The 17373-nt window shown below is 31.3% G+C and overlaps 3 protein-coding genes across 4 annotated transcripts; 2 read left to right on the forward strand and 1 right to left on the reverse strand.

The window, feature by feature from the left end:
• The first annotated feature begins 208 nt into the window (after positions 1-208).
• On the forward strand, positions 209-1427 carry LOC106761398 (thioredoxin-like protein Clot). The gene is made up of 2 exons (XM_014644951.2): positions 209-424; positions 930-1427. The coding sequence occupies exons 1-2, from the start codon at positions 280-282 to the stop codon at positions 1181-1183; spliced, it is 399 nt and encodes a 132-aa protein (XP_014500437.1). The 5' UTR covers positions 209-279; the 3' UTR covers positions 1184-1427.
• Positions 1428-4438: 3011 nt separating this feature from the next.
• LOC106760554 (protein LIM2) lies at positions 4439-5830 on the forward strand. The gene is made up of 2 exons (XM_014643975.2): positions 4439-4803; positions 5748-5830. Exons 1-2 carry the CDS (start codon positions 4503-4505, stop codon positions 5759-5761), a joined length of 315 nt encoding a protein of 104 aa, XP_014499461.2. The 5' UTR covers positions 4439-4502; the 3' UTR covers positions 5762-5830.
• Positions 5831-6465: 635 nt separating this feature from the next.
• On the reverse strand, positions 6466-13392 carry LOC106759825 (chaperone protein dnaJ GFA2, mitochondrial). 2 transcript variants are annotated; one of them, XR_001375630.2, is made up of 19 exons: positions 13166-13392; positions 12940-13030; positions 12618-12704; positions 12275-12357; positions 11581-11664; positions 11428-11466; positions 10695-10784; positions 10109-10159; positions 9934-10021; positions 9745-9809; positions 9569-9643; positions 9246-9318; positions 8899-8990; positions 8728-8799; positions 7822-7878; positions 7689-7737; positions 7460-7526; positions 7013-7178; positions 6466-6609 (listed from the first exon to the last, which is right to left on the reverse strand). XR_001375630.2 is itself a non-coding variant. In XM_014643172.2 (18 exons), exons 1-18 carry the CDS (start codon positions 13238-13240, stop codon positions 7082-7084), a joined length of 1335 nt encoding a protein of 444 aa, XP_014498658.1. In that variant the 5' UTR covers positions 13241-13392; the 3' UTR covers positions 6739-7081. The 2 variants fall into 2 exon arrangements, 1 of the variants encoding a protein (XP_014498658.1); XM_014643172.2 differs by lacking the exon at positions 6466-6609 and having other exon boundaries at positions 6739-7178.
• Between the last annotated feature and the right edge of the window lie 3981 nt (positions 13393-17373).

Consider the following 17373-nt stretch of genomic DNA (forward strand, 5'->3'; position numbering starts at 1 on the left):
AATATATTTAACCCTCGTTTTATTATCATAATATAATTTTAAAAGCTAATTTAGCATTAAACCGGGAACTATTTATAGATTTTGGTACTAATTTACATTATTAACGCTTTAAATCAGATATATTTTGACAGCATTCGCTTTTTACCAGTTGATTTTGTTACAAATAAATAAAATAACGTAAGGGGTTTTGGTCGGTCATATAAACGTATCGAATATTGTTTTGGAAAAGAGTCTGACAAGTTTGTGTTGTGTGGTTTTGTTGTTTACAGAGAAAAAAAAATGCCGTTGAAAGTGTTGGAGGCAACAGTGTCGAGTTTTGATGGCGTTTTTGAGAAGTTCCGATCGGAGTCTGCAGAAAACAAGGCGAATCTCATCCTTTTCTTGGCTGACAAAGACCCTGCTACCTCTCTCAGCTGGTGTCCTGGTATCTATCTATATATCTATCCATGCATGCCCTTTTTCTTCTTTCTCCGCCAACATATTCAAGCCTGAGTCTTTTTGCTCCAAACTTCTTATTTCATAACTAGGTCTTTATGGAACATTTGAAAATTTCAATGGGAATTCTTTGCTGACATAGCACAAAAATGGGGGTGGAGAAAGACTTTTTTTTTTCTTCTTTTCATGTCAATATTGGGGAACACTGTCCTGAGAAGATATTCTCACAGATTGATTTTCTGTGCATGCGTTAATTGACTTCTTTTACTCTATGGTGGTTGATGTAAATTACCAATCGAAGTATACTATTGTTAGAATTTGGTGACAGTTACACAGTGTTTGGTTGGGGAAAATGGAGAGGAGGGTGAGGGATTTCTATAAACTAGAGAAGTATGACTAGTCTATCAGAATCCATGAACATAGTGAGAGTTCAACTTGTGATCTACAAAAAGCGTGACTATATTTTTTTTAATACTTTTCTTTTAACTTGTTAGATTGTGTGAGAGCAGAACCTGTGATCTACAAGAAGCTAGAGGCTTCATCTGAGGACATTGCACTCTTGAGAGCCTATGTTGGAGATAGACCAACATGGAGAAACCCCCAGCATCCATGGAGGGTAGACCCTAGGTTCAAGCTCACTGGGGTGCCCACATTGATCCGTTGGGAGAATGACACAGTCAAAGGTCGCTTAGAGGATCATGAAGCTCACGTTGAAAGCAAAATTGAAGCTCTTGTTGCTGATAAGTGACAAATGATTGCCATAGCAGAGTGTCTTAGTTGGTATCACATGGTTTAATAATGTATGCTGTACCTTTATCAGCAATTTATCCCCCCTATACTTTATAACTTCGTTGCTAAAGAATAGAATAAATGATGAGTACCAATGGTTACAAGGGAAGTCTATGAATCCATGTTTGGTTCTTACAATGTGTTTCTTTTTGCCTGTGATTTTAGGCAAGTGTGTACAAAATGCATAGACTGAACTTAACTAAGCCAGTGTAAAATTAACTTTATGCTTTGAAAGAATTGAACTCTATAACTGGTTGGATTAGTTGAATTAAACTGCATAGTTTGAGTGAACTGAATCAAAATGAACTACTCTGAATTGCTTTTAAATTGTTTTTTACTTGAAATAACACTATTTAGAAACAATTCAATTTTTATAAACTAAACTAAATTAATTTAGTTTAGTCTCTTTTTTTTCTAAATAACCCAATATTCTATACAATTCAGTTTAGTTTAATCTTAATGATTCGGTTGAATTTGTTTTTAACCTTAGTTTTTGGGCATCATAAATTTACTGGCTAATCCTAGATCATTTCAGTTTGCTCTGTATATAACCTCAGTCAGCCAGAATTTTGCACCACTTACCTTGTGATGTTTTTGCAGAGTGAAAAATAATTCAGAGAATTTCTGATTCAGAATTTTTACTTTGATAGTAAGATTTCTCGTTACTATTTTCTAGCATGTTTGGGACAACTTAAAGTCAAACATTTCAGCTGATTATTTCTGAAAAAGAAAAGAATTTTTGCCATGCATACTCCTGCATTTCTGTTAGGAATCTAAGGCTGAGTCTTGTATTAAATAGAAATGACAAAGTTAAGAAATAAAATATCTATAAACATAAACTTATTGGATTAAAGTTTTAAATATAAGTGATGTCGTGGTTTCTTACCCAAGCTTGTTCATGGCTCATTATTCATAAATTTCCCTAGTGTATCAACTCATAAGATTCCAACAATTTTACTGTACAATCCCTGCTATTATTTCCTAAGAGTCGACATAGAAAGTTGAGACATGCCAAACATAATCTTATCTCATTATTGCAGATGCTTGTGCTATGTGGAAGATCATGACTTTGAGTTACATTATACTAAAACTAATCATGGTTTTGAATTGCATGGAAATCCTTCATAACCTGACCCCAAAACACAGTGACCGATCCATTCAGAAGCAAAGACAGATCAATTGGTTAATGGAACATAATCTTTATCTCCTAAATTTTCTATTCTGTAGAACCCTTCTAGATGGCCTTACTTATACAGATTTTATTGGATTACCAGTATTTGTATTTCATGACCTTCATTCATAATCGAAAGACAAGTATAATTAATTCTTCATCCCTGGAAGATGACTTAAAAACGACTAATTTTATGTTGCACATGCTTATTGATTGAGATAATAACACCATACCAAACTACAACGTGGAAGATAAAATTTTAATCCAAAATTATGCAGTCATTTCTTCTATGAACTCTGGGCTTATTTGTTTGTGTTTATTTTTTGAAAAAAGAAAAAGTGTTTTTTCAACAAAGTATGTAAATTTCTATATTTTAAGTGTATATTTATTATTTTTTTTGTAAAAATAACTAGTTTTCTACTTTATAAATAATAAAATTTTATCTGCACTGGTTTTTAAAAATCATATATGCTCTAAAAGTGCTTACTTTAAGTTTAAAAAATTGGCCCTGTATTTGGATTGGATTAAAGAAAAACGTCAAACATTATTAGTTTTATATATCTTCAAGCTGATGATAAGTTACCTTGTGTCTGCTATACACACCCTTCTGCACTCTCTATCAATAAAGAAAAATTGAAAGAACTACCTTTCTACCCTCATTTCTAGATTTCTCCAGAGAAGGAATATATGATAATGGGGTATCATCAAAATTTAAAAGCGAAGGCATCAGATACAAGGCACAAAAATATCAGGAATATCGAATAAAGTGACTTTAAACTTGAGCTCAGATTTGAACATAGCAGAAATCTACAAACACATACTGTGAGAGGGAGCAGGGCAAGGCTCCTCAGGGAAGGCATCAAATGAAAACTTTTATGGGAAATATAATAATAAATATGCACTCACCAAGATTGAAAAAAATACTCATAACTTTTAGTGTTCATGTGATGACTAACTTTGAATCTTGACATGTGTGATTGTATGACTCAAACATAAAAAAGAAAACACAAGTAGATTGTTCTGCAAACATTAACAAGTAGGATCACAAAGGATTTGATAAAATAGTAAGGAGAAAAGAAAAATGGAAAAAACAAGAGAAGGGAGAAAATCCTAATTTTAACTAAAAAACTATCACTTTTATTAAGTGAGGGGATCTGATTAGTATCCAAGACATACCCTTTTCAAAAACTTTCATTAGAACATGGACTAATCCAGTATGTCCTGTACCATGTACAACTCACAATGGAGTAACTGCTTCAGAGGTGTATAACTGTTCACAACATTGCCTTCTTTGAGAAAGCACCATCATTTGTAGCAGTTGAATACATCCCAAAAATTTATGTTGCTTAATTTTTACTTACTATTGAATTGTCTACACATTTTTAGAGCAAATATTTGTATCATTAAATTTGTGAGCAGGAACCAAAGCAATAATATATGTTCTCACAGAAAACATAATCATCCAATAGGTTAATAGACAGATACAGATATAGATATAGGGATTGTGTGCAGTGAGAGCAATTTTTATCCCAATGAGAGGAATAAATTTAGACTGCATAATTATGCATTAATGTTATGTGATTAATTTAAAAAGCCATGTTAGTTTAAAGAATATATACTACATGATTTTTGTGTTTAATCTTGTTCATGTATGGTCAAATCTAATGTTTAAAATTTGTTCACTCAGACATCTATATTAACTATGTGCAACTCCTCATGTTACACGTATAAGATTAAAATCACACAGAAATATATTAATCATTAATTCAGACAGGTGGATCAATATTCATGCAACATATAATAAAATACATGACAGATAGAAAACATATATTCATTCATTCTTAAACACATACTTATCCTCACATTCTTGAAATAATGTATGCATATGCAGAAGCAATTTTACAAATTTTCTTGGAAGAAATCACATCATTTGAATCTTCTAACTGTTAGCATTCAGCACAATCACATTGATGAGGATATCTCTCTGTGGTAAGCATGACTAGAATGAGACTTAGTTAGAACAGGAATCATGCATGACATGAGAATAAATCATATGTATAAATAAATCCAAACCCTCAGAAATATTCTCAACAGCAAGAAATCAAAGATGAAGTTTTGTAGTTACATGAGGGCAGTGACATTGGTGATGATGATGGTAGGTTTGGTGGGACAAGTTGAAAGCAGTTCATGCACAAGCACGTTCTTCTCTTCTCTTGTGCAGCTGATTCCTTGTAGGGCAGCAGTTGCTCCTTTTAGCTCCATTCCACCAAGTGATGCATGTTGCAATGCCCTTAGGGCACTAGGCCAGCCTTGTTTGTGTGTCCTTGTCAATGGCCCTCCAATTTCTGGGGTAGACCGTAACATGGCCTCACAGCTCCCAAACAAGTGCACCACAAACTTTCAACCATGTAACCTTTCTTCTCTCTCTTTCAATGCTTATACTACAAACATGAACATTGAATTTCTATATACACAATAAATCATTTGATTCTGGTTTCAAATACTCTTAAAATTTAAAATGATGGTGTTTCATGAAGATTTAATAAGACCAATATTGATTTACAATCATGTAATAATTTCTTGAATATAAAAGTAATGGGTGATATTTGGAAGGTCATTCATAATTTTATGTTTGCTATCATTTAGACAACAACATTATTTTGCATTTAAATATAGTTTTGAAATTATACAATCCATTTTAATTTTCTAGAGTTATTATAATAAATGATAAGAGGAATTAGAGTGTATTACTATATTTTTGTTGTCCATAATTAAAAAACAGTTAGATTTCGTAAGTTATCCAAAATATGTGTTTATCTTGTTCAGATTTAGATTTTTCTATATCTTCTATCTAAAAAATATTGAAACAAATACATATAAACTTTTACAGGCAATTTTTTTTTAAAAAGAATTTTTTTAAAAAAAAGTTTTAACAATCCGGCTTATTGGTTAATAATTTTTTTATTATTAAACTGTGCTAAATCTTATTTCAATAAATTTTATTCATGTCACAAATTTACCTACAAGTACTTCTGAAAACAAAAAATAAAATAAAATGTTTCTTCACAAAGTTTATATGAAAACTGAAAACAAGAATTTAGAGAAGTTATATGAATGAACTCTTACAAATTCACAGTTAATTTTAGTTTATAAAGAAATTCATCATTTTTTTTTCTTATTTTTCTATACTAGAAATATTTATGGATAAATTTGTTAAATATAAACTCTTCATATTGTATTGAAAAATACATTTGTAACATTTTTTTTATGTAATAATGTTGAGGAAATGGTTTATGTTGTTTTGTGTGAATGTTTTGGAAGTGAGATTAATTTTATTCATCTCTTTATGCAGGTGAAAGCATGTGATAAAATCAAGTTCAATGTTAGAATGAAATGTTATTAGAAATAAGGGTTTTATTTTTACAAGAAATTTATGGAGTGCTTTCTTAAAATAATGTTCTATGAGATAATAGATTAGTTTAAACTATGTTGTATTGTTCTTTTTTTTAATTATTCAAGAGATTAACAATGTTATAATAAAAAAAATAAGTCGATTAAAAGAAAATAATCATCCAAAATATGCACCAATTCAAGAACAATCTTCAAATAGTAATATCAGGTTAATGCAAGTAGGGTTAAGTTATTAGAAAATGTTCACTATTTTTTAAAAGTATTTAAAATGGAGTGCATAAATTATTATTTTTAATAAATTTGCGTAAAAAACTTAGCTTAACTCTTCTCAGACATAACCATAGACCAAATAAACGTAACTTTTTTTCTTATAAGAAAATTAAATAAATAAAACTTTTATGAACAAACATGCCTACAAACAGCATTATTTGGTTTGAAATCAGACTTTTTTTCTTGTAAATCTGTAATTCATGAATTATAATTTAAGCCATTCCTTTACAAACTTCCATAATTTTGACCTGCACCACCATAAACTTTTTGTATATCAAATCATCTGATTCAGAGTACAAAATAAAAATACAAATACATTTTTTAAATTATATAATCCAAAATGTATTTTTTTTATTCCGAATAAGTACAAAAAAATTATATTCTAGGAATAAAAAAATCCAAATTATAAAATTTACATTCCCAATTACATAGTCTGGAGCACAAATTTATGAGGGTACAGGAAGAAATATATGGAAATTCAAGAAGCTGCTGCCTCCATTTTACCGTGAAGTTGATTTGGAAATCAATGTAAACTGGTCCACGAAAAAAGTAACAAATTCACCAAAGCATTTAAAGGAAGAAAGAGAACGTTAAATTCGATAAGTTACATTTTTTAATCATCACTATCATTATAAGAAAACAAAAGCAAACTGATTCAAGGACAAATGAATATGTATTGTTTAATGTTTGAAGATAATACTGTGAAGAAAATGTTATAGTTTAGCCATGGCCCAATTATTAAGGTTCCCCTATATGTATGTGGTGATAGTAGGAAAAACAATGACGTTGAGTGATTTTTATATATACAACACTGACAAGAATACTAGCCTACAGGAGCATAGGGGACTGCCTTCTAAATTAAAAATTATGAATTTTGTCATCACTTCGATGAGAAATATTACATATCAAAAGAGTGGAAGAGACAAACAAAATTACCAGTCCTTAATCCTACAAAACTTCAAAACCCGCCTAGTTGAGCATGATTTGGCAAATCTTGCAATGCTTTCAACCCGAAGCAGATGCAGCTCTCTGTTTATCAAAATCCCCTTGCTCTTCCTTGGCAAACTCTTCAATCAATTCACGCTGTCTCTCTGTCAGGTTGCTGCAGAACATCACACAAAAAGAGACCAATTATATTATAGACATCTATCAGACCCATCACAAAGAAAAATCTTTTCTCAAACAACCTGATCCTACACTATTTTTATTTGTGGGGTGAGCAAAAGGAGTTTACTCCCATTTGAAGCCTCCAAATCATGATTTGGACAAAATTGAAGAGACTACTTTTAACACAAATCAGGGTTTGGAGCTGTTTCCAAATGGAATTTCCAGCGTGTACACATTAGTTCATAAACAACATTCAACATTAAATATAACACTCACTTTGGAATGCTGACGTTAAAATGAACGTATTGATCCCCAAGTGTATAAGAATTTTTTGCCTTGATCCCTGTTAAGAGAACAAACAACTTGGTAACGATGAAAAAATCACCTTAAACTGAACACTTGAAAAATCCACCGAACAGGTTCATGGAATTTAAAACATACTTTCACACAATGCTGTATGGTAAAATACTCCCAAATTATCAATATACGACATCATATAACTTACCTTTCTTTTTCAAAACCACCTTTTGACCAGGTTGGGTGCCAGGACGAACCTGCCAATCACGACCCATTATCAAGGATCATCAGTTACCAAAACCAAAATGCCATGAGAAATTATGTACAAAAGCAACACAAACCTTAAGAACAACATCTCCGGTAAGAGTTGGGACCTGAATCGTTCCACCCAAAATTGCCTGAAAAATAATATAGCATTTAAGTTATTTTCAATATTTAGCACTCCCCATAATGCAACACAAACCAATAGTAAGATGTTTCATATCCTAAACATTTACAAAATAGAAAGAAAACCATAAATCTACCAGAATCTATAGAGGTTATTGATTGCTAGGTCCCTATGAATGTAACCAAGTGCTTGAATCAAATCAATTTCTATGTGGATGATTCCATTGGAGTGTCTTTTCCCACATCACGACTATTTAATTCATATATTTGCCAGCCACCATGGAATATACTAGAATGGTAAATAAAATGCACACAGCCCCGATAATATAAATTGTTATTATGAAAAATACACATCTATACATAATTTAATTGCTGCATGGCATGTTTGCATCTTCGTTTCTAATTCCCATTATTCTTCAAATCTGCATAAGAAATAAGTAAACCACACAGAAGTAACTTTTAGTTGCTTCAGGCTGATTGGAGTCTAGAGGCAACTGCAATCTATGTCAAACATGCCAGTCATAATGCTAGGGGAAGGTGATTTACACAAAAAAAGGCCTACTTCGGTAAAAAGAAAAGTAAAGATTATCCCTCACCCCTCCCAACCCCAATGAAGATGTCACAACTCCATATAGTGTTAGGAAGAGGTGGAGCATTCCACTGATCCCAGATTGACAACAAATATACAAAAAATATATGTCCAACTTGGTCAAAACATTTTCTCTATCTAGGCCATGACACCAATTTGCTTCCCCAGAATTATAAACTGATACTAAGAACAAATACAGGCATACATAAATAGAAAGCCGAAAAAAATCAACTAGAAATAAGCTTCAAACTGTTTAATAGAGAAACATTACCTGAGTGATACTTAAGACAGCATCTACATGAATATCAGACCCTTCTCTACGGAAGACGGGATCTTCCCTGACCTGCTCAAAGGAAAATGATAAATAAATAATTGGGCTTGTGAGAAGATACAGGAGAAAAATGGAAATGATGACCAAGCAATGAATAGATTAAACGGTCACCTTAATAGTAACATAAAGATCACCAGGGTTATCTCCATCAGGATCTGCACCACCACTCCTGTAAACCTTTATAGTTTCATTATTGTCAATCCCTGCATATGTAAGAGCATGTCAATCGCTCAACCCATTTTATTTCCTTTTAGCTCCCACAATTAATAAAATCAAATTAGTCAGTAGAAAGATAGTCAACACCTAACATTGCTCTAAATTATTAAAAGGTCAGTGATTAAAAGCATTAACTTTACTATTGTAAAATACGGTAGTTTCTTTCTGGTTGTAAAATAAGGTAACTTTACTATGAATATGATTCACCCAAAACAATGCACTGTAGAATTTTAAGTTGTTACCAGCCATAATATCCAATTTGACTGATTTTGTTCCTTTGGTAACCTTTGCCCCTTTGCATGACTTGCAGAAATTCTGACACCAACAAAGAAAAGAACAAAATTACTAGCTATTGGTATGAAAAATAAGCACAAATACATGAACATGATGAATCTACACTATTCATTGTATAATTTATTTATTTATATGTATTGTCGCTAAATAGGAAATAAAAAAGCAACAATAATAAGCAACATGGCAAGTTACATGAATCACAGCCAAATCCACCGTATCCAAATTTACAGAAGAGAATTAATATGAAAAAAGTTAAATGTTTGCATCATACCGATACAATTTTTCCAGTTCCCTTACATGTACCGCAAGTACTCTCCATCCTAAATATGCCAGTTTGTACAAATGTCTGGACATATGACAAAAGCCATCAGGTTAACATCATTATCATGATAATAATAACAATAATAATGCATTACTAAAGAAAGTTATATTTAAGACAATACTGACCACTCCCGACCCTTTACAGCGCTTACAAGTTTCAGGTCTTGTCCCAGGAGGAACACCACTCCCACCTGAATAGTCAACAAAGAGAAAAAACTTGTCACCTTCCGGTGCACATGCCTTGCAAACTAAATTACATATACTACAGACAGCTAACAACTAAGCATGTAAATGATGTTTAAGTCATGAGCATACCACAAGTGTTACAGAGCACTTCTGTTTGAAAGGTAACATTTTTGGTGCATCCTCGGACGGCTTCCATAAAAGATAGTTCAATAAAAGTCTGTGAACAATAATAGAGCAAGTTGCATTTCCACAAACAAGTGCTAGAATAGTTAAAATGTCCAGAAGATATGAAGAGAGAAAGAACCTTGACATCTTCTCCACCAATATTCTGATGAAAAAAGCTCTTGACAAAATCCTGATCACCATCAGAGGGAAATGTTTAGAGGATTAAAAAGCACAGTAGTCTTCAATGTGGGACATTTAATTCAAGCAAATTTCTTAGACAATTGTTATTTATTATAATGCAATAATTTATTGAATCATTATTTTCTAATTATTATTTTCTACTACAATTTTATTTAAAAGAAGAACAGAGGCACAAACAAACATTGCATATGCAAATTAAGATGCTTGATTGCTTGTATGATTATTGAAGCTGTATATTTGTAAACTATTAAAAACTAGACAGATTATTCCACCACTAATCTGAACTAGTAACTGATGCAGTTGCATGTAGTGTCTGAACAGAACAGAAAACAACAATAATAACATCAGATGCTTCCTTTATAACATCACATTTAAAATTACAACTACATAGTTATTTCTACTAAGCAAAATTCCTAATAAAAATCTACAGAAACGAAGACAAAACTACCAAAAAATTATAGGATGAACGAATACACAATGAAACATGACCAATAGCAAGAGTATAGAAAGCAGCAAGTCATTACATGATCTCGGAATATCTGCTCAAATGGATTAAAGCCGCTGTCACCTCCAAAACCAGAGCTTTGTTGGTTTACATACGCATTATGGCCAATCTACATATCCATATTAAATCAAATCACTGAGATAATTAGTAAAAAGATAAAAGAAGAGCATGTATGGAAAAGATTAGTTTTGAGATTTCAGACACTTTTGGGGATTAAAAAGTTGTTTGATATATCAGCTGTGTGTATCTTTGAACTTGGTGAAAAGCTTCTTTTTTTTTTCCAAAAATTAAATTGACTATGACTCTTGAAATTTGTAGCTTATAATTATTTTCCAATAGCCTTTTTTCCCTTTCAGCTTTATACTTTTGTTTGTTATTTTGCAATATCAAACAAAATTTATTATCTTAAAACTAATTTTGATTAAAATCTATTATAAGAACAATCGACTATACATATAATCAATTATAGCAATAAGAAGATTTTTACAGCTATCCCAAACATATCTAAAAAAAGGTGCTAATTATAACTGCCCAATCCTTTTGTTCAACTTTTCCCCCTCAAATATCTCTATCCTCCAACTACATAAAACAGAGGTCTTCTGAGTCCAGCTATTATTCCCTTGTTATGCTCTTATGATGTATAATGTAGGTCTCTTGTGAATACAATCAGTAACCTGCCCTATAAATTTACACCAATAGAGTAACAATTTTTTGGCAAAGGTAACAAAAATATATCAGGAAAGGCACAAGACCTGATCATACTGTTGACGCTTTTCCTCATCCTTCAAAACCTACAATGCAGTTATTCAAAGGGGGAGGAGTAAAGAAATCATAATCCAGTTCACTCATCACATAACAATTTACAGTGGAGCTCTACGTAAGTAACAAGCACAACAACAGTAAACCTCATATGCTATTGAAACTTCTTGAAACTTCTTTTCAGCTTCAGGATCATCTTTGTTTGTGTCTGGATGGAGCTTCTTTGCAAGCTGCAGAACATGAAGAAAATAAAAAGTGAAAAAAAAAAGGCAGAAATAGAATTATTTCAGACAAATAACTCATGCTCATCGAGTGCATTTGAAGAATGTGTGAAGAGAATAAAGGAAAAATAAAGGGAACTACATGAAATATTTTCACAAGCATACAACTACTGTAGGAACTAAAATATTACAGAGGAACATATTACGAATAAGAAAATCATAAAACGGGTGCCAACAACAAAGTATAAAAATTAAACAGCAAAAGGAGATAAAACGTATTTCAGTATTATATGACATAAATGAGTGGTTGGCATACGTAACGGCAATATGATAGAAAACAAACTCTTCCCACACAATCCAAACAACTATTTTAATCTCGCCCACTTGGGAAATGAAAGCAATGCGTACTATAAGAAAAGCAAACAGTTTGCAAAACATTTTCGGCAAGACTTGGAATTAGAAGAGAATGCAACATGTGATGACCCCTTTCAACCAGGAAAGGTATAAGTAAGAAATCAGATTTTTTTACCAGGAAATAATTCAAATGTTCACCTAAAACTTCAAAAATGTTCGTTGAAACAAAAATACATTTATATCAAACTAGTCAAGTAAAACCTACCCCATAGTATGCTTTCTTTATTTCAGAAGAACTTGCATTCTTACTCACACCAAGCACTTCATAATAGTCTCTAGCCAATGATGCTGAAAAGAAATTGAGGGGAAAAAATAAATTATTTCAACTCAAGGGACAGTAAACAAATATATCCATCCAGGGGAATGACCAAAACAGAAATTGCAGAGCTAATTAAACAAAAGTAGCATTAACTTCAGGCCACTTAGACATCATCACCAAAGGAAAAGACAAAATACAAGCCATGAATAACCAAACAAGATTTCCCAATGCATTTCGGTGTGATATCAGCAAGAATGAAAAGTAAGGCAAGCACTCCAACATCTTATACCCGACCCATGAATGGACCTGGATGTCCCCCGATATGTATTAGCTGCTCCATACAGCAACCAGTTCTTCAAAGTAAAACCATTTCCAACTGCAATTAGACAGGTAAGAAAAGGATCAGCAAAAAAACACAGAAAATCAGAGTTCGCTTTTTTTATAAGATGTTCAATACAGCATAAGAAAAACAATATTAGGACCAACAATTTCCAAACTAATCCAAAAGTAATTGACTCAATAACAGAGTCTTATTCCTTTGTATAATCGCACAACAAAATTAAAAATTCAAAGCAAAAATTGAAACTTGCATTATTATCTTCAACACGTACCTTTTGGAAATAAGTTCCCAATAACTCTGGATGGATTACAACGTCCCGAACTCGAAGTCCTAAAACCCCTTTGGCACACTCCTTCATATGCCTGAGATTTATCCAAAATAAATCAACCAAACATAACAAAATTGCTTCCAAGTAGGCAGAGAAAACGTATCAAAATTTGAAGTTGGATAATGAATGGCAAATCAAGGGGCGAGAGAGATGAAGGGTTGTTCAGTACAGGTTCGGCGTCGGCGTGACGGATGAATTTAGCGGGCAGCGATCGGAGGAGCCTAACGCCATTGGAGCGCAGCATTTGGAAGCACTTCGATGAGAAATGTTGAATCGTAGGAAGGAGAATTGGGGGTTTCTGAATGCGAGCAATAACAGCCCTAAAACCCCTTCCAAAAACCCTAATGTTTTGAGCAATTGGAAGGTTCTAGTTGTTAGTAATGTAAAAGAGAAGAGGGGCAGAGAAAGGTTTAAACTTTATTTTTAAGAAAATATACTTTATATTATGTTTATACAATAAAGAAAAAAAAAAATTGTTCTGCAATGGTTTCTTAGCACATCTATCAATATAATCACGAAAATAAATTTTTATAATTCTTATTTTTCAGAAATAAAAATATTCTTTTAAATATAGTAAATGGATATTGTATGTGCATTGTGAAAACGTTTGCAAAAAACTATACTTTATAAATTTTTCAATTTAAAATTAATTTTTAATTATTTTAAATTAATCATTCTAAAACATTTCATTTCAAAAAAAAAATTCTTAAAATAACGTTTTTTTATGTTCTATCTTGCTTCTTTATAATAAAATTAATCTCATTTTCTATTTTTTTTTAATATCTAAGGTCATAGAATTGATTATCACAAATAATTCAACAAAAATCACAAATCAATTTTATTTTGTAAGTATTAATCAAGTTCTTTTTTCTTTTAAGTAATTTGTTTTCTTTCATGCATATGGTTTATTTCCTATTGCATGTAGTTTTTCTATCTTTTAAAGGAATATTCATACAATAAAAGTCAATGTTACAAGAAACTAGAGTCAAAAGTCGAATGATTCTAAGAAAAACAAGACTAAAATCATGAAAAAAACATAGTTTGAACTTAAAAATGAAACCATAAAGAACAACACATAAACAAACACATAAAAGCAATAAAATAGTTAGGAACAAAAGACTTAGCTCTTATAAAACCAAAACTCTTAATACCAAATGATAGTAACCTTCTTTTGCTATATTGGGCCAAAGTATTAAGAGATATTATGTTGATGATGAATGTAAAACGGTGCAAAAGCTATAAAGGATTAGGGATAAGGCTCACAACCTATGGTGTTTTATAAGTGAAGGAATGGTGTTTGAATGGTGCTCTTAGAGAGGTTAGGCCAACTCATAGAGGAATGTGGCTAGAGGAGACCACATGGAATACTCTAACCTTGACTTTGGAGACTAATAAAATGGCTCAAGAATTTGGTAGCATTTCATTATCAATCTCAAAGTAAGAATACAAGGGTGGAGACATCTCTACTTATAAGCTTAGGGTGTCTCCAATTTGTAGAAGCATAACCCTAAAAACACAAGTTTGATTACCTAACTTAAAGACTAAGGTGAAAATCTTCTTCAATAGGAGAATGACATATGGCCATTAGCTATGGAGAATCATCTCCATTGCTGAAGTTAAATGTGGCTACTAACTATGAGAAATCATTTCCAATGTGAGCATTACACATGTTCATACTCACATGGGTGGGACAACTTACACCCTTTGTCCACCAACTTAGGTTAAAAACTTTAACCATATGGTCAAAACACACTATGGACGTCCACTTTAGGTTAACATTGGGTCTTGGCCTTTGTTGGTCTTAATGGTCCAAAAACCATATACTACTTGGCACAAAATATAAGACCCAAAATAAATCCTACTTGGTCCAAAATACAAGGCTCAAATTATTCTTACTTTACTACAAGTGTAACACCTTAATTTTTTTATGCAACGATTATGAGTGAAAATTTAAAACCTTTAAAATCATAATACCATTACGGAAATCTAAATTCGATAAGTTTTTACAATTCAAGAAAAATAAACCAAAATTCCAATTTAATTACGAAATAAAAAGTTCAAATAAAATAGTTTATTCAAACAACCATAAATTTTCCAGCTCTCTCTCTCAATTCAAATGTCGCTCTATACAATATCTGAATCAACTGCATGATCATCTACTTTCATATAAAACGATCATCGCAGATGAAAACCATAACCACAAACAAAGGGGTGAGCTAACGGAGAATCAATCATAACACATAAATGTTAAACATTCATCACAATAATAAACTCTATAACAACAACACACAAACAACTTAAACACCGTCACACAAACTAATGGTTTATCCCTCGTACCCTACCATACCACTCGTTATACCGAATAGGTTTGCTCGAGTCTTCCTGCCCTCGCAGCTAAAGGACATGTTTTCTTGCTCTACAAGAACTTGTAATTAAAAACGTCAGCACATCGCATATCGGGTACTATACTCAGTAACAAGTCAGAGACCAGACTAAATATCATTCCCCCCATACAAAGAAGGTACAACACTCAAACGCCAAAACATCCAAATGACAACAAACATATACACAACTCACACCCAAAAACATGTTTTTTCTCGTAACCCATTCATACTATCATTCACCACTTATAAAAGGTCCAAACAACATCCACGAACCAATTTTACAATAACCACAGCTAATAAAAATACTACAACAACATTAATTTAACAATACCACAAGATCATACATAACATGCAACAAATTATAATAAAAATCTAGAATGACAAACATCAAGAATGACAAAACTAAGAATAAAAATCAAGAATGACAAAAATCAAGAATAAAAATCAAGAATGACAAAAATCAAGAATAAAAATCAAGAATGACAAAAGTCAAGAATGTAAGCTCCCCCTACCTGAGTTTCTCGCTACGACTTTTTCTTAGAATAAACAATGTCTTTCAACAATTCCCCTAAGCTCTCACAAACCTTCACTTGATCAAACTCTCATTCTCACTCTCACCCTCAAAGTTTCTATCTCTTTTTTTTTCTAATGGCTAGAGTTTTTATATAAATTGAAGGTGTCTAATATAGTAACCACCATGGCAATATGCTGCACTCTCAAAAATTAATTAAAATTTATCAAAATTCATAATTTTTATAAATAATATCCCGTAGTTGTTGCAGATCTCTCATTGAGTACAAATAATATTAATTTATAATATATAAGTGGACGTAAATTTCATTTTACAAGTCAATTTAAAGAATTGAGATATGTTTAAAGTTTATTTCCTAACATGGTGTTAGAGTCATGAATTAAAGAAAAATCTGTTGCTTGTTGGGTTTATTATTCTACTCTTACACCACTATCAAACTCACATTAATAACTAGTCTTATGTATAAGATGTGTATATATGAGGTTGAGTTAAACTTAAAAATTCACTTTTTAACATGATGTAAAAGCCATGAGTTTAAGCATATCTTAGACAAAAAAAATATTATTTGTTAGGTTTATTATTTCATCTTTTGTATGATCTCTGTCACACATCCATTAATCTTTAGTCCCATGCACAAGATGTATATAATAACGTTGAGTCAGAATTAAAAATTCATTTTTAACATATATGTCAGAGTCATAAGTTAGAACCTATTCTTATAAAATTTATTATTTATTAGATTTATTATTTCATCGATTATCAACTCGTTATCGAATCATCTATTAATATTTAGTTTCAATTACAAATATATATCTTAACTTAGATATCTCACCTCAACTAAAAGTAAAATTAGTTTATAATATATAAATAGATTATCTTTCTATCCTATTTCATGTAATTAAGTTAATATTAAAGATCCTTCTTAAATCAATCATGTTAACAAATATATTTTACAAATACATCTCATTAAATGTTATTCCTCAATAAGTCACATTCAAAAGTTCATAACATGACATAGACATCCACATAACAAAAGGTAAATTACAACTTCTCTTTTAATAAGTAATAACTAGTTCTTAAAACCTAATTACAAAATTAGTTTTATTAAATAATTAATATATTGCCATTTAAGTATGACTTTTTCCACTTAATTTATTATATATAGGAAATTTTGGACAGATAGATCTAAGAAAAAAGATTTTAGTAAAGACATTGAGTATTTGGAGGAGAAATTGTAAAAAGAAATAAATCATAAGTTTCACTATATTATATTTTTCTTATATTTTAGCAATGAATTTGGATGAACATGTAAACGAGGTATTGCTAGAAAATATAAAATATATATAATTTATTTACTTCATTCTCTTTTCTACTCATCTTAAGAAGTGAAGAAAAAGTCTTGTACTGCTTTCTTTTTGTTTCATTCACATTAAGATACACATTTTTTAATCTGTTTGTTTT

The sequence above is a fragment of the Vigna radiata genome, chromosome 5 (assembly GCF_000741045.1).
Source record: "Vigna radiata var. radiata cultivar VC1973A chromosome 5, Vradiata_ver6, whole genome shotgun sequence".
Lineage (NCBI taxonomy): Eukaryota > Viridiplantae > Streptophyta > Magnoliopsida > Fabales > Fabaceae > Vigna > Vigna radiata.